The sequence below is a fragment of the Mesoplodon densirostris genome, chromosome 8 (genome assembly GCF_025265405.1).
Source record: "Mesoplodon densirostris isolate mMesDen1 chromosome 8, mMesDen1 primary haplotype, whole genome shotgun sequence".
Lineage (NCBI taxonomy): Eukaryota > Metazoa > Chordata > Mammalia > Artiodactyla > Ziphiidae > Mesoplodon > Mesoplodon densirostris.
This window is the reverse complement of record NC_082668.1, coordinates 92975532-92993729: the sequence shown is the minus strand read 5'-3', so window position 1 is coordinate 92993729 and position 18198 is coordinate 92975532. Positions and strand designations below refer to the sequence as shown.

Genomic DNA, 18198 nt, shown 5'->3' with positions numbered 1-18198 from the left:
AGGAGCCCAGAAGCGAGTTGCCTGGTGGTATTTTGGATTTGGGGTTTTTTTGAAACTCCTGTGTGTCCCAGCCTGAGCATTAAAGACACCCACAACCCATAAATGCCAACAGGCACAGACAAATCCCAAGAAAAGCTGGCTCTTCCTAGCCAAAGCCCTGGGAAAAGGGCACCCAAGCCAGACAGAAGTCTTTTAGCCGTATCTACCATTCTCCAGGTGAACACCATGATAAAGCCACATCGCTACCCCTACCCACGGACTTCTGCTGGATGCTGCAGCAGAAGTCTGTGGGTAGAACCCTATTTTCCATCCCACTCTGCAGTAACAAGGTTGCACTTCTCTCCTGTGAGTCTGTGAGCAGAGCCCTGTCTTCCATCACCATCTTGCAGGAAGAAAGTGGAACCCCTCCTTGGCTGAGACTGTGGGTGGAACCCTGACTTTCATCCCCCCGCCTATAGTAGAAGCAGCACCCACTCAGCCCAAGTCTACGGGCGGAGCCCTGTCTTCATCCCTGACCTGCAGTAATGAGGCAGCTGAGAGCATGGTCGGAACTCTCTTCCGTGCCCACCCTGCAGTTCCATGCAGCACAGCACTCCTCCCCAACCAGGTCTGTGGGCAAACCCTGACTTCCATCCCTACCCTGCAATAATAACTAGGATATGGCCCTCTTCCCTCCCCAGAATGTAGGGTAGGGTCCTGCCATTTGAGTAACATACAAGTTTGGTAGGCAAAATGGCACTGCAATAGCATTCCAAAGGCTTTGTAAACTAGTTTGACATTTGAAACACAGCCTATGAAAGTGTGCCAGGATGTGCATTCTAAATCTAAACAGGTTAACTACCTGCTAAAATTGAAAATTTCAGTAGGAACCAGAGTCTTATAACACTCAAAATATCCAGGATGCAGTTCAAAATTACATTTCATACCAAGTACCAGGAAAATCTCAACTCAGATGAAAAAAGACAATCAACAGTCGCCAATATTGAGATGACAGAGATGTTGGAATTATCAGACAAGGAAGGCAGCTATCATAAAAACGTTCCAAGAAGCAATTAGAAACACTCTTGAAACAAATGAAAAAAAAATAGGAAATATCAGAAAAGAAATAAAGATATAAGAAAGAACTAAATGTAAATTTTAGAACTGAAAATTTTATTAACAAATAAACCCACGGGATGGGCTCAGTGGTAGATACGATATGTCAGAGGAAGGAATCTGTGAAGCTGAAGATAGATCAGTAGATATTATCCAATTCAAATGAGAGCAAAAATAGATTTTTAGAAGTGAACTGAGCTTCAGAGACCTGTAGAACAGTAACAGAAGATTTAGCATTTGTGTTGTTGGAGTCCCAGGAGAGGATAAAGAGTGAGAGGGTGGAAGATATTTGAAAAACTGGTGGCTGAAGACTCCCCAGATTTGGTGAAAGCAGTCAGAGAAAAATGATGTACCTATTTGGAGGTACGTTTATGTAAATGAAGTGTATAAAGAACAGTGTAGATGAGGAAGCAGCTATAACCCCAGCATCCAAGTCCTTTTCAGGACCTGGCATTCACATCTGACGAACACAGAATTGGCCTAGAAGTCAGCTTAGCTCCTGACCTTAAGCTGATTATGACAATGCCTTACAGTGAACCCTGGGGCACTACCTAGGAAAGGCCTCTCAAAATGTTTCACTCTTCTAAATAATAACAGAGTCATGGTAAACAATTATAATTTACTATGTGTAAGCATTTTATGTGTATTAACATTGAAGCCTCACATTAACATAATAATAGAACCTAATAATCTAATATTAATGGATAAATACTATTATTATTCCCATTTTATATAACTGAGGCACAGAAAGTTTAAGTAACCCCCTCAAAATCACACAGCTAATAGATTCTAGATCTAACTCTAAATTACGGAAGTTATACAAAACATTAAAATTTCAGGGGAAATGAGGTCCTTTAAGTGGCCATTGCCATTGAGTTGCCTTATGATTGAATCAGAAATCTTATTTATATCTAATATAGAATAAAGAGGAATTTGGGGGGCCTCCCTGGTGGCGCAGTGGTTAAGAGTCCGCCTGCCGATGCAGGGGATACGGGTTCGTGCCCCGGTCTGGGAGGATCCCATATGCCGCGGAGCGGCTGGGCCCGTGAGCCATGGCCGCTGGGCCTGCGCATCCGGAGCCTGTGCTCCGCAACGGGAGAGGCCACAACAGTGAGAGGCCCGCATACCGCAAAAAAAGAAAAGAGAAAAAAAAAAAAAAAAAAAGAGGAATTTGGGGTTCGGGTTATGTATTCATTTGGACATTATTTAACTACACAGAACAGTGTTGGGTCATTTCTTCAGATGGTACAGATCGAGCTCCTTGCCCTGGCAGCCTTTACGTATTCAAAGAAGCACCTGTTCTTTAGTGATGATGATGTTTGGACACTATTAGCATGGGCTGTGCCATCACCAGTGCTGTTCACTTACACACACGTTCATCTGTTCACTTACACACACGTGTTCAAAGACTCAGCTTCCCTCTACAGCTAGCCTGTTTTTGCACATGGGAGGTGCGCAGTACACATGACTTCTTCCCTTAGAGTCACCACAAGCCTTAAGTTCTTTTTTCAAGTTGATAATATCTACACATTTAATGAAAGAACAATTCTATTTATAAGTTTTGGCTAATTTTCCTTGTCTTTGTTAACTGTTACTGCCATATATATAACTAGATTTCAGCTTTACCAAAAGTCATAATAATGATGATGATCATCAGTATTTGTCTAACATTTTTTTTTTTTTTTTTTTGCTGTACGCGGGCCTCTCACTGCTGTGGCCTCTCCCGTTGTGGAGCACAGGCTCCGGACACACAGGCTCCGCGGCCATGGCTCGCGGGCCCAGCCGCTCCGCGGCATGTGGGATCTTCCGGGATCGGGGCATGAACCCGTGTCCCCTGCATCGGCAGGCGGACTCTCAACCACTGCGCCACCAGGGAAGCCCTGTCTAACATTTTATAATATGCAAATCACCTTGAATGCATTGGCTTATTAATTCTCATAACAATTCTGTGAGGTAAATGTTATGCTCCCATTTCTGCCCAAACAGCAAGCAAAACTGAAGCTTGCCCAAGGACCACAGACAGTGGTCGTGGGACTGTATGGTTTTCAAATCCATTAAGACCTGGCTATAAATTGTGTGTACCTCAGTTGGACTGGATTTATGAGAGGTCAACAACAAGTTTTCATGAACTTAAAAACAAATGGTTAATATTTTAAACAAACATAAAGGTGACATTTATTTTTAGTTAAATTATTCAGGTATGGTCCATGTCTTTTAGGTCCAATTTAGCAAAAGATTTGTATTCCTCTCTATTTCTTCTAAAATGCCATTGTGCTCTTCTTGTTGAAAATAAAATACCTCAAAATATTAACTAGAAAATGTTTGGGTTCTGGCATCTTAGAAGCTATAACCCAATAAAATGACAAAGCAAAGGAACAACTTCAGTAGAGGCAATATGTTATAGGTGTTAAAATCGTGGACTATACAATCTTTGTAGGCTTGAATTTCAGCTCAAATGTACTAAATGCCATGGGTAAGTTACTTAACACGTACATGCTTGGTTTCATCAGGTTTATGAAAGAGAAGAATAAAAGTACCTGGTTTATAGAGTTTTCTGTAAATAATGTAAAGCACTTGGAATAGTGCTTCGCATTAGTAACCTGTTGATAATAGTAGTAACAAATAATAACTGTGGCTATTTTTAGCTACTAGATGTATTCTATATTCATTATCTTATACATATATATAAAGAGTTAGGAGTAGACACAAATACGAGCAGCATCAATTTAAGAGGGCCCTGGGATACTCTTACTTTTGGAGGTTCAATTCCACCTCATATCAGATTTATTAAAATGCAGTTATATCCACATGGAATAGTTTTTTATATAACTTTAAAGAAACGGAACTTTAAATTTTTAGTTGGCTAGTTGGTGTAATATTACATTTTGTAGACATTTAATTGAACACTTACTAATTTTGTTTGGCCTGGGTTGGTATTCTCCTGAGATCATACAGCAAGTAAATGACAGAACATGAGCGAGAATTCTAGTCTTCTAACTTAAAATCAGAATTTTCCTAAAGAATGAGAAGAATGTTTCTCCCACTCTGCAGGCTGGAAGCTAGTCCCCTTTTAAACCTAATTCAAGTTGGAGTGTCTTGCCAAAATAAACACTCCAGAATGCTCAACATTCTGAAAATAATAATGAATTTTCCCTTTCTTTATTCTTTAGACTGTGGTTTGAATGTTCATAAGCAGTGTTCCAAGATGGTCCCAAATGACTGTAAGCCAGACTTGAAACATGTCAAGAAGGTGTACAGTTGTGACCTGACAACACTCGTGAAAGCCCACATCACCAAGCGGCCCATGGTGGTGGACATGTGCATCAGGGAGATTGAATCTCGAGGTGAGGCGTTTCCAGCAAGGTTCAGAGCAGTCGTAACTCACTGCACAGCTAGGTTTTCTTCTGCCAGTTTAGGGGGAATGATTTCAGATAACAAATGATCTGAAAGTCTGAAATCAGTTAACAGGTAATTAACCAGCATGATTCCAAGGTACATTTAACCAGTTATAAGAAATATGCTTAAAATATATTGATGGTTGATGCTTCCTGTCTGTAAAAGTTGATATGTAGGTACCAATTCATTTGTCAGTTTTTATATTTTTTCTTAGGTCCAAAAAGCAAAGGTATAAATGCTCTGTTTAAAACTATCCTAGGCCAAAAAACCAAAAACCAGAACTGCATGCACCCTAATTATTCTTTGCCACTTGGGAAAAACTGCTATATGCCTATTAATATAGTTTATCTTAGTCTTCCGTTATGTAAAAGAATTTATTGTGTAAGGGGGGTGATGAAATAATTTCCCCTAAGACCTAAGGTATTTGATCTCGTTAGACAAAATGATGAGCCAAGTTACAGATGTTCAAGTGACGGTAGGTCAGGATTAAAGAACTGTGAGTGAAATGGTTTTATCTTGGGAGAAAAGTGCGAAGAGGTTTCTAAACATGTATATCTCATCATTCTTCCTGACACATTACTTCCCCAGCCTAAAGTATGAGAAGTTAAAATTTGGGCATAATTCCAAAGAAACTAATTAGCTTCCCTGCTTTATTTCTACAGGTCTTAATTCTGAAGGACTGTACCGAGTCTCAGGATTTAGTGACCTAATTGAAGATGTCAAGATGGCTTTTGACAGAGGTGTGTTTTCCAGCAGGTTCATTAACTTAGGACAATAATTCTCTGCCAAAAAAGGCACAATTTCTTATGTTATTCTTTCCATTATTTTTCTAAATCATTAATGATCATTATGCCAAATGAAAAAACTTAGCTTATAATTTTTATTATTTTTTGTATTAGTTGTAAGTATTAAACTGTTAAATTTCAGGGTGAGAAATAAGCATAAAATTTAACTGTATTACCAACATTTGAGTATCCAAGCCTGGTCCACGTTCACCAAAATGTATACATAGCAGTTAAATTTACCAAGAACCATGGAGAAAACAGTGGAGGTGGATGGTAGGGGAGGGAATCTAAGTCATTGCAGATCTCAGAATTTCCAGGTTTGCGGTGGCCCACCTAACTCTGCCTGCCATGCATGCCTCCCCAGCATCTCATTATGAAAGTCTGAGCTCATGTCAGGGCAGGAATCTGAGAGGAACTGGGGACCTTCTGGCATCAGACCTCCCACTGTGGGAGGAAGGACCCAGCCAAAGAAAAGCTCAATGGGACTTCTTTTCTTTTTTTTTTTTTTTTTTTGCGGTATGCGGGCCTCTCACTGTTGTGGCCTCTCCCGTTGCGGAGCACAGGCTCCGGATGCGCAGGCCCAGCGGCCATGGCTCACGGGCCCAGCCGCTCCGCGGCACGTGGGATCCTCCCGGACCGGGGCACGAACCCGTATCCCCTGCATCGGCAGGCGGACTCTCAACCACTGCGCCACCAGGGAGGCCCAAGGGACTTCTTTTCTTTTAACTAACGTTTAAATTAAGGTTTCTTGCCATGGTTCTCCAATTTGTCTTTGTTTTGAGCACTGGAATAGGTGGTACCAAGGAACTGTAAACTTGAATACAGGAAGTGAAACAGAATAGGAGTTGTGATCGTAAAGAGCCTCTTTCCTTTGCAAGCACATATTTCTAGTTCCATTACACTCCCCTCCCATCACAGACCTCTTACAGCCAACAGAAACAGAAGACAAAATAAATGAGATATTATTACCAACCCAGTAGGAGGAAATCTAGGTCAGCCCACATATTTGATAAGATTGAAGAAAATGACATGAAGTAATGGCATCAGGAACAACCCTGAATCTACGCCAGATTGAATGTTAGGCATTTCTTTTTCTCTGAAAGGTAGCAACCTGTATAACAAGTGAATCAGCTATACATATACATATATCCCCATATACCCTCCCTCTTTTTTTTTTTTTTTTGCGGTATGCGGGCCTCTCACTGTTGTGGGCTCTCCCGTTGCGGAGCACAGGCTCCGGATGCGCAGGCTCAGCAGCCATGGCTCACGGGCCCAGCCGCTCCGCGGCATGTGGGATCTTCCTGGACCGGGGCACGAACCCATGTCCTCTGCATCGGCAGGCAGACCCTCAACCACTGAGCCACCAGGGAAGCCCTCCCCTCCCTCTTGCGTCTCCCTCCCACCCTCCCTATCCCATCCCTCTAGATGGACCCAAAGCACCAAGCTGATCTCCCTGTGCTGTGCATCTGCTTCCCACTAGCTATTTATTTTACATTTGGTAGTGTATATTGATACAGCCACTATGGAGAACAGTATGGAGGTTCCTTAAAAAACTAAAAATAGAACTACCATACGACCCAGTAATCCCACTTCTGGGCATAGACCCTGAGAAAACCATAATTCAAAAAGAGTCATGCACCACAATGTCATTGCAGCTCTGTTTACAATAGCCAGGACATGGAAGCAACCTAAGTGTCCATCGACAGATAAATGGATAAAGAAGATGTGGCACATATATACAGTGGAATATTACTCAGCCATAAAAAGAAATGAAATTGAGTTATTTGTAGTGAGGTGGATGGACCCAGATACGGTCATACAGTGTGAAGTAAGTCAGAAAGAGAAAAACAAATACTGTATGCTAACGCATATATATGGAATCTAAAAAAAAAAGTTTCTGAAGGACCTAGGGGCAGGAGAGGAATAAAGACTCAGACGTAGAGAATGGACTTGAGGACACGGGGAGGGGGAAGGGTAAGCTGGGACAAAGTGAGAGAGTGGCATGGACATATATACACTACCAAATGTAAGAGGCTGCTTTTTTTTTTTTTTTTTTTTTTTCTTTTTGCGGTATGCGGGCCTCTCACTGCTGTGGCCTCTCCCGTTGCGGAGCAGAGGCTCCGGATGCGCAGGCCCAGAGGCCATGGCTCACGGGCCCAGCCGCTCCGCGGCATATGGGATCCTCCCAGACCGGGGCACGAACCCGTATCCCCTGCATCGGCAGGCGGACTCTCAACCACTGCGCCACCAGGGAGGCCCGAGGCTGCTTTTTAATCATTAAAAATCTTTCATAAGCTAAATGGAATAAAAGAAATCTAGTATAAGATCTAGCTCAGAGTAGACACTAATTAAGTTTTTAGTAGATGAAAATTCAGCTGTTTTAACAAAGTACTAAGTGCAGGGGGAGGGCAGAAGGGGCCGCCCTGAAAGAAGGCCAGCTTTGCTTGAGAGTCATAAGGCCCAGCAACTCTAAAATTTCCTCTGTTTTATAATTTTTTCTCTTGTTATCTCAACACTCTAAAGTTTTGTTTTGCTTTTTCACTTCTCACTACCTCTCCTACCCCCAGGGCTCAGGCAAGATCTAACGTTAGGTGTGGGAACCTGAGGTGAATCAAAGGTGGCCTCTTGTGCTGGGTCGTTTGTAAGTTGGGAGGACCTCAGCTGTTATTTTTCACATCCTCTGTGTTTATTTTAAAAAGGAAAATAAAGTAACCCCACATTATTCCCCTAGGAATTCTCAAGTACTCATGAAATTTAAAAATATTTCTGTTAACCTCAGTCATCTCCTACTTTTCCCCTCCATCATTAAACATGGAAAAATAAGTAACTTCAGAATATAAAATTCAAAAAAATAGATTCACAGAAAAATATATATATATTTCAGCACAGTGAATTTGATGTTAAAAACTGAAGCATTGCTCATCTTTAAAAACAGCATACAAAAATGTTATTTGTTAAAAGTGCTATGAATCCAGATATTTACTTGTTTCTTTTAACATCCTTCAAAGATGGTGAGAAAGCAGATATTTCTGTGAACATGTATGAAGATATCAACATTATCACCGGTGCACTGAAACTGTACTTCAGAGATTTACCAATTCCACTCATCACATACGACGCCTACCCTAAGTTTATAGAGTCTGCCAGTAAGTATGACGGCGTGCATTTGTAACCTGACAAATCGCCTCTTCTTGGTAATCACATCTCCTGTTTTTTCTGCTAAGTATCTTGAATGCATTTTATGAACTATTTCTCCCTGGCCTCTCTCCATGGCTAATACACTCACAAGAATTCTGAACTCTTCTCTAACATAGGTTGTTTATGACTTCTACCATCAGAAGCATCTCTGCAATGTATTTTCCAAAGTAAGGCTTATACCAGTTCTCCTAGATACGGACCAGTACTTTTGTAAAATAAGATAAAAATAACTAGAAAAATAAAATTGAAAAAACAAGACCAACTATTTGTTATTAGATTCAGCAAGCGTGAAGATTACTCTGTCAGAATGCTATAAAATATATAAATTCTTACTCTCAATTTCTGTCCTTATCCTGTGACAGGCCATTAATAAGCAGTTTGCAAACTGGCACGGGTTTGCAGATTATACTTTAAGGAGCACTATTTTAGATCACAAAGTTATTTTTTAAGTTTTAGTTAAGATGAAAATGAGAAAAAGCAAAGGCTCATTTGCCAAATTTTATTTATGGTGCAAAAATCATACCTGTAATTTACACTTTTTTTTTTTTAAGAAGGGAATTCTTAACAGATTTTAAGTGTCAGCATTACCATTTTTTAGAAAAGATAGGCTATTTCTGTCATTTACTTTTCTCTCTTAAAAACCATATGCTGTGTTAATCTTTCAATAATAACATCACTTCCTTAGTAACACTGATTTGCTTTCTGATTTTGAAATTTCACAAGTACAAACTTTCTTTGTTCTAACTTTCAGTTTCCCCTTCAGAGCTTGTGTTGAGAATTTTTGTGGTTAGTTCCATGGAGCCCTGATTTCTCGCGGGTCAGCTCAAGCTCTCATGTAGAGAACAGCTGTGAGAATTACACTGGTTTTTACAAACTTTCATGTTAGAAGCCTGAAAAGACTCTAGATCTCTTCCATGGGAATGGGGGATTCAGGGCAGATCATGAAAATGGTCTGAGGGAGCTTACAGGTTCTTCTTTGTTGGGGCAGAGGTTTCCTCCCCAGAGAGATAAGTCAGATCGCCACTAACCTGGAAGGCACTTGACATACACCTGTATCGCGAAGGGCTGCTCAGACCTCCGTTTGCTCTGACCCCCGGCACAACTCTGGGGGCTCCACTGGATGGTGTTCCTGCCCCCTGTTGCTTGCAAGTAAAACTGAAACTCAGCTCTGTGGCTACCCCAAGGGCATCCGATTAGCACAGGACAGAGCCAGGATTCAAACCCCAGGTGTGAACGCTACACAACCCCTTTATCTACTTAGAAGAAAAATCTAAGCACTCCTTATGAATTTTAAGGCCTTTTGCCCCACACACCCAAACTACCTCACCTTCTTTCCCCACACGCACCTGAGTTGCTGAGGACAATCTCCCCTCTTTATTATTCTTCCAAAGCATTTGTCACTGTTCTTGGGTTTGTGTCTGAAACAGCCCTCTGGTGTGAAATCAGCCAGCCCCCTTATGTCACCCCTCAGAGAGCTCTTGAAAGCACATCGTAAGAAAGAAACTTTCCTAAATCAAGGTAGAAATTCCATTTCCTTCTAATATAAAACTGTTTTGATGTGTGACATAAAAAACCCTGGCATAATAGTTACACACAATATAAACGTTTACTGTATGTGTTTGATACTGATATCAAAAAGTTTGTGGAACATTGTGTCCTTGTAACATGTCTTTCCTAGTAGTAGTCTGTTTTATTCTTTAGATGCACAGATATAGCCATCCTCTTATCTGTATAAGCAGATAAGGAAGATGAGTGAAGCTAAGATTTATAGAGCATATACCAGGTGTCAGGAATGGTGCTAGGCACTTTACACCCATGATGTTGTTTTAGAAGAAATGAGATGTTACAGGTATAAGTAAATTGTCCAGGGTCACATGGTGAGAGGAGGTGGCCCTGGCATTCAAACCCACATCTGTCAAAGCCGTGCTGTTTCCACTCTACACACAGCTTGGCTCGCCTGATGGAACAGGGTACAAAAGGCTTAAACGGAGGAGGAAGATAGGAGGGGAGGGGAGGGGCGCACCCTTTCCAAACAAAGGACAGGGCTAGCTCACCCCTCCCGATGAGCTTTTTGTATCTCAGAACTTTTTTGTATCTCAGCCACTAAAACAACTGGGGCCGTGTTTTTCAGGTCTCAGGTGTCTGGCATTTATTAGCAGCCCTTGCCAACAAAAAAATCAGAGTTTGTGTTAAAGCTTTCTCCTGCAAAAGCTGTTTGGGCTCTGCTCTTGCAGCCTCCCTTGGAGAAACTGCTGGGTGAAAGCTGGAAGGGAGTGGTGGCACGAAATGAAGAAAAGGATTCAAGGGTGGAGGAGGCCAGGGCATCCCAACCAGAATCTTGAAGAGCTTCGTGATCCCCTGGAAACTCACTTACGAACCACCTAGAAGCCTTAGTCTACCCAGCACTTCCTCCTCATTCCCTCTCCCCAGTGAAGACATTGGTGCCCTACAATACGAAGGCCCAGAAGACAGATGCTTCTCACAGGCTGTGCTCAATAACCCAGCATGCACGGAGGCTTCCCAACCACCGTGGAAACAACACTGCCACAGTTGAGCTCCTGGTCAGGCTGAATGGAGAAACCTTCCTCTGGCCAAGGAGTCTAAGAGCTCTTCCCAGCAGATCTTAGAAAAGCTACATGGCTCAGTCAGTGTGTAACCTTGAGCGAGTCAGATCAACTCAGAGAGAAAACCCAGGGTTCTTTGTCCTCAGCAACTTAAAATGTCCTGAAGAGAAGCCTGGTAGCTTGCCGAGTTTCCCCTCAGCTCTGCCACTGATTCACCCCTTTTGCTTGCCTAAGTTTTATTCTTCTTGTATTTGAGTTTCTCTGTAAAGAATTAGACAATACATTCTTTCAAAGAGCTTGTAACTAGATCTGACGCAGGTTCAGAGTGCTCATTTCCTGCCCTGACAATGTCCACATCCCCACATCCTCCAGACCTTCCCTGCACCTCGCAGCCATAGGCCGCCTTTCTCCCCTGGATTCCCATTGCACTTGGCTGGGCTTCTTTCACAGCCTGTTCCTTCCTGCCGAGGTTATAGTCATGTCTGGTCTTCCCTAGTAGACTGTAGCTTCCTCAGAGGCAGGGGTCCTCTCCTGTTTGCTTTCCCGCAGTGCCCAGTCACGTAATAGGTACTCAAAAATATTTGTTGAGTAAACATACTTTTATATTAAGAACCATAGAATCTTAGAGTTTTTAGATACTCTAAGGGGTCACATAACTGGACTTTCTTCTACAACACATTCTTTTTTAAATACCCGGTAACTGCAAGATCACTGCTTCTCTAGGCGGCCCGTCCGCTGGTGGACAGGTGTCCACTGACGGATGCGCAGGGCACTCTGCCTGCTTTTAGCTCCTCCCATTGGTGGTGGTGCCGTGTCACCCTCTCCCACACGCAAGCCTTTCGTACACTTGAACAACTGACGGTGGCCATTCATCTCAGAGTACATTCCACTGTGTCTGTCTCGCTCTTAAATTATGCTGTGGTTTTCTTAAAGCTAAAGATGTGTGTTCTCTGAAGAACTGATCATGGGCAAGACTCTTCTAAGTGGGGAAAAAAGAGAAATGAATTCCAGGGAAGAATTTCTGTCAATTTAACATCCATATATTCAAATGCATTTTGTCATATGTTCCCAAATTTATATCTCCAGTCCGGACCTCTCCCTAAACCCCAGATCAATCCACAGTCAGTATGTTCACTTGGACGCCTGAAGGACATCTCAAACAGAACTCTTGACCTTCCCCCCAGACCTCCTCCATCCGTGATCTTCCCCATCTCAGTGGATGGAGGCTCCATCCTTCCAATTGCCTAAGCCCAAACCTTGGCTTATTCTTGATTACTCTTTTTCATACAGCCCTTATCAAGAAACCCTCTGGACTCTACCCTCAAAATATACCCAGAGGGTTTCCCTGGTGGCACAGTGGTTGAGAGTCCACCTGCCAATGCAGGGGACGTGGGTTCGTGCCCCGGTCCGGGAAGATCCCATATGCCATGGAGCGGCTGGGCCCGTGAGCCGTGGCCACTGAGCCTACGCGTCCGGAGCCTGTGCTCCGCAACGGGAGAGGCCACAACAGTGAGAGGCCCGTGTTCCGCAAAAAAAAAAAAAAAATATGTATATATATATATATATATATATATATATATATATATACCCAGAATCCAGCAACTTCTTACCACCTTCACTGCCACCACCTGGTCTAGACAAGTGTCATTCCTCACCTGGATTTTTGTAATCATGACCAGAGTGGTCTTTCTGTTTTCACTCTTGCCCTTCCATAGCCTGTTTCCCACGTGGCAGCCAGAGGAGCAATACTGTGAAAAGTGTATGTCAGATCCTGACCCTCCCTCATGCAGAACCTTCCCATTTCTCTCCGTAAGTGCCGTGTTCTTAGACTCGCCCGCGGCACCTGCCGTGATCAAGTGCCCTGTTACCTCTCTGACCTCACCCCCGTCTGCTCCTCTCTGCTCAGCCTCCTGCAGCCACACTTGCCTCCTCGCTTCTCCTCAGACATTACAGGCACATTCTCCCCTCGGAACCATGGCACAGATGTCCCTCTGCCTGGAACCATCTCCACCCAGATCTCCATGGGTTTCATTCCCTCCCTCCCTCAAAGTCTGTACACGAGACTTTCTTTCTCATTAAGGCCTATCCTGATCATCCCATGTAATATTGCACCCTTGCAGCCCTCCCAGTGTTTCTTATCCTGCTGTTTTCTGCATAGCGCTCATTCTAATCTAGTATAAACTGTAAGATAGAATATTTATTGTCTATTGCCTCCAGTAGAAAGTAAGCTCTCTGTGAACAGGGAATTTTGTTTCTTTGCTAGGCCACCTACACTGTCCTTAATTTCACACTATCTCAAGAGTCTCCTTATAAAGATTAACTATAGAAGTGAAAAGGAAACTAAGTTACTCTTTTTTCAATTTCCAGAATACTGTCGTTTCAAATTAATTAGTCCAATCATAAAAACTATAGCTAAGTAAAAACTAAATAGTAGTTTTCTATAGTAAATGGAATTCTCTTCTGTTTGTTCTAGAAATAAAATGATTGGCTTTCAGTATCTGAGATGTTATTGCTGTTATGAATTGGCACTTTGAACCTTAATGCCCCATGGTTCAAAGACTATGCATTATTTATCATAGCAAAAGGCAAATAATACATTCTTTATTGCTAAGAAATGAACCAAGAACTCTGGGGAAGCTTTGGGCAGAAACTGTAAAATGGCCAAAGTTTCTTTGAATTAAAAAGCTTCAGTCACTGTCCACATTCTGAAATTTATCACATCTGCTCTGCCAATGCTAGGAACTTTTCACTTTCATCTTATATCAGTTTTTACCTGACTCCAGTACTTTGCCGTTGAGTTGATTTGGTTTATAAATTAGAAAGAGTAGGATTCTTGGTCTTGTGTCTAAAATGTTGTATTCTGGTCAGATATGGCCTTCCAGCATTTCAAGGCAGCTAACCAACACTTAAAGGCAATTGCCCTGAAGCCCAGCGTTTAAAGGCACCCCATCTTCTTGACGTTTGGGTAGAAGCAGGAATGTGCTATGGTCCTCTTTTTGAGAACATGAAATTCCGAAGATGTCTATTGTTTCTGAATATGGAAGTGGTTGATGAATTAAACGCAGTCTGTGACCTCAAAGGAATGTGGTTTTTTGGCCAAAACAGAACTAAAATATCCAAATGAAGATTGTCCCCCTCGAAGTTTACACCTTTGTAAGAGTCACATTTATTTCAGGGATCCTGTTGTCACTCAGAACGTTTGGAATTGCCTTCAAAGTCTGTACTGCATTCTTCCGAATATCTTAAGTAGAAGAATTGTGCTTTGAGAGTAGAATTGACTTTTTTATATAACAAAATAATTTAAAACTAAGTCTAATGAATAAAGGAAGTAAATATTGGATGATACATTTCTTGGTCTACAAAGAAAAAAGCATGAATATCAATTAATAAAACTTTGGCAGGGGTTGCAGTGGGCACTGGGCTGGCATCGCTTGTATACCATTGCTGAAAGGAGATTTTCAAAATATTTTGAACAGTGCAACATTGTTTCAATATGTCTGTAATGTTCTAAGATGACCTTATTTGAATATATAAGTTTTTATCCTTGCATACGTTTATGTGTCTGAATTTTTTATAGTTACATCCTATATATCCAATATCCAATTTTCATATTTATCAGACTTTAGGACCCTCAAGTGAAAACACGGGGTGCTCTCCCCAAAAGTCCAAGTAAATGATATTGCCACATTGACACTAAACTTTTGGAAATCTGAGACTTGAACCTTAAAAATACTTTCCAAAGCTGTGGGCAAGGACCTGTGAGAAAGCACTTCTTGTCAGTTTTAGAAGATCACCACAAGAACAGAAGTAAATGGGCCATGTGTACCAGGTGTCGATTAAAGTTTCTCTCCTTGGTATTCATCTTGCTACTGTAGAAATTATGGATCCTGATGAGCAATTAGAAACCCTTCATGAAGCACTGAAACTGCTGCCGCCCGCTCACTGCGAAACCCTCCGGTATCTCATGGCGCATCTAAAGAGGCAAGTTCCCAACTCGGACGCTTATACTTGTACCACATCTAAATGTTAAGAATCAGATGAAAGCAAAGGTGAAAGAAAGGACAAATGATCTACTGAATGAATGAATAAATACATAGGTATCTTGTCTTCTTGTGTAAAATCGCACACATTGAGAAGGAATGCTAAAAAAAATGCACTCCAATACTGAATGCAGACTTGATTCCGACATACATGTATTCGCAGTTCAAGTATATGTTCCAAATATGTTAGAAATATCAATATTCTGCCGAGGACATGCATTAGTTTTTGTGGAAAGGGAAAAGGTTGCAGCTGTAAAGACACTAGCATTAGTATAATAAAGAAAGAACGAAGCAACTTGCAAGGAAGCTCACTTATGTCTTGCTCCAAAATAGGCACTTCAGACTTGGCATTTTAGATTATTGAATTAATGTTGCCAACGTTGAAACCTGCTGTAAAAAGTGATGGAGTAAAGTAAGGAGTAAAGAGAAGAATGGAAAATAAAATACTTCAGTTACTTCTGGTTGAATGTTTTAAAGTGATTGACGGTGATATAGCTTTATTTCCCTGCTTGGTCACCCTCCATCTCTCCCAGTTGAAGCAAGGTTTTTAAAATTATATGACCAAGTTTTAGTGGCTTTAGGATTTCCAAATATAGTACCAATCAGAAACAAAAAAACCCAGCAGAACTTGACATCTACTTTGTATGCCTTTAGGTGCAAGTTACCCAGAAGTGAATATTTAACTCACAGTGCTTTTAAGGATTTACATGGTTTCCCTCCTTAAAAGCACCATGAGTTCAAACTTTTTTTAATATGCTTCACTTGTAAATTCAAGTTTGCTGTGTATGTGGATGCAGTTAAGAACTCCACACTAAAACAAAGGAATAACTCTCAAATTATAGTCTCTGTGCCTTTGCTGTAGCAGTAAAAAGAATATAAATACACTCCCTGACGAGGTTGCTTAGCTTGAGCCATTTCCTATTAATATGGCTACCACTCTCTCCCTAACTACTCAATAAACCATTCAACTTGGCAAAAATGCTCTATAGGAAACAAGATCCCGCCAAAGTGGAGGGAGAGCTGATGGAATTATCAAGATGATCCCTTCCCTTCCCTGTTTACAAACACACCCCTGCAGCTCTAGGCTGTGGCAGGCGGATCCACAAATAGAACTGACTCCACTCAGGCCAGCACATCAACTCAGGCTTCAGCTCCAGTGATCACCAGAAGTTTAAATTATTTACTAACATCATTTCCGTTAAGGAAAGTCAGTACTTTGAAGTTAAGGAGAAGTGCAGAGAAATAACCTAGCGAAAGAGCTGATCAGTGGGCACAAACCTTTACTGTGAATCTTTTGTTTTAGTGCTTCAGCACGCCAAAGACCCCCGTAGCGTACATGAAGTCACCCTCCCTTCCTCGTATTTTTCAGAGTGACCCTCCACGAAAAGGAGAATCTGATGAATGCAGAGAACCTTGGGATTGTTTTCGGCCCAACCCTCATGAGATCTCCAGAACTAGACGCCATGGCTGCCCTGAACGATATACGATATCAGAGACTGGTGGTGGAGCTGCTTATCAAAAACGAAGACATTTTATTTTAGATTTTTAGTTTGAAGGAAAAAAGAAATGTTTTACAGATGAAGGAATGTTTTATAGTAATTTAATTGGCTCTTATAGCTGAATTATTTCTTGGTTAGAAGTTTGGGCATATAACCAGATTAAAATGAAGGAACTTCCCGTTGTTTTCATAGCACTGCTCCGCTGTCCTTGTAAAACAGTGAACACATGCTTTCCAGTTCTAGTAGTCCTGGGTGTTTATCACGTTAAGAGAAACTCAAGCTAGTGCATGATTAGCCCCCTGTTTGGCAAGGGAACCCCATACAAAGGAGACACCAAGCCTGCGCCACCCCTTCGTCCTGGGTCGCCTGTGGTTGTAGTCCAGCATGTTTCACAGAGTAACTCTGTCGTGACTTTGCTTTTGGGTCCTGCGTCACTGGTTTCTGATGCTTCCATAAACGTGCACACAAATGGAGAAACCAGCACCTCTGGCTGCCGCATCACCATAGACTATAACATATGCCTGCTTTTCTCAAATGCTTTATTTCTGGTTTCTCTTAGTTCTTCTCTAGCATAGTACTTTCTTTCCAGCAAAAGCAAAATGTGTTTTCAGATTTGTTACTTTAGTAAATTATCTCTACCAATAAAAAAGTACAATGCAGAGCATTTTCTGTTAAATTATTCTTGGTTTTCAGTTGTAATTTTGTGTTTTTATCTGGCATGCAGTTATTAATTTATTAAATTTGGCTTTTAGAAATCAAAAATATTGATAGCTCACTTTTTTCTCATGACTGAGAGTATTTGGAAAAATGTGTTTGGCCATTTATTTAATACTGAGTACACCCTCTCACCTCTTTTGCTTACTGTTGAAAGTTTTACGTTGAGCTCCTAAAAAAATAATTTAAAACTGCTTAGAAATAGAATACCCATTCATTGAATGTATTTCTCTTCTTGCATACTCTGGCAAAAATCTAGAATATTTTCTCAACTTTTTGGGACAGTGGGGAGCACAGGCAGGAGTTCCTTCTAGAGCCATCAGAAAAAGAAAAAGGGCTAACTAAAAAGAATGACTTTTCTAAATGTTCGGGGGTTTGTCAGAGATGCATGATGTTGACGTGCAGTTGAGCTGACCACACTACCTGAGAGGACTCTCAGGTAGCAACCTGACAACTAGGGAACACACACAACACAAGGCCCGGAAACCCAGGCAATGGGCCTGATACTGTCACTAGCCACCCACATGGCTTTGAGCTAATGATCATCTAGAGTCTGTTTCCTTATCTGTCAAATGAGCGCCCTCCCAGAACTAAAGTTCTATCCTGCTTTAAAAACTGAAAAAAAAAAAAAAGTGGGACTTCCCTGGTGGCGCAGTGGATAAGAGTCTGCCTGCCAATGAAGGGGACATGGGTTCGATCCCTGATCCAGGAAGAACCCACATGCCGTGGAGCAACTAAGCCTGTGCTCTAGAGCCCACAAGCCACAACTACTGAGCCCACGCGCCACAACTACTGAAGCCTGCACGCCTAGAGCCCGTGCTCCGCGACAAGAGAAGTCACTGCAGTGAGAAGCCCGTGCACCACAACAAAGAATAGCCCCGGCTCGAAGCAACTAAAGAAAAGCCCG

The 18198-nt window shown here is 41.8% G+C and overlaps 1 protein-coding gene across 3 annotated transcripts in view; it reads left to right on the top strand.

Annotated features, from left to right (window-relative positions):
* CHN1 (chimerin 1) overlaps positions 1-17280 on the top strand; it is a 198549-nt gene extending 181269 nt beyond the window's left edge. The window contains exons 10-14 of one of the 3 annotated variants that reach the window (XM_060106036.1): positions 4266-4439; positions 5154-5231; positions 8285-8422; positions 14914-15019; positions 16448-17280. In XM_060106036.1, the coding sequence (XP_059962019.1) occupies positions 4266-4439; positions 5154-5231; positions 8285-8422; positions 14914-15019; positions 16448-16619 (668 nt within the window). In that variant the 3' untranslated portion in view covers positions 16620-17280. The remainder of the gene's footprint in view (positions 1-4265; positions 4440-5153; positions 5232-8284; positions 8423-14913; positions 15020-16447) is intronic. The other 2 variants (XM_060106037.1, XM_060106038.1) reach the window with 2 other exon arrangements.
* The last annotated feature ends 918 nt before the right edge of the window (positions 17281-18198 follow it).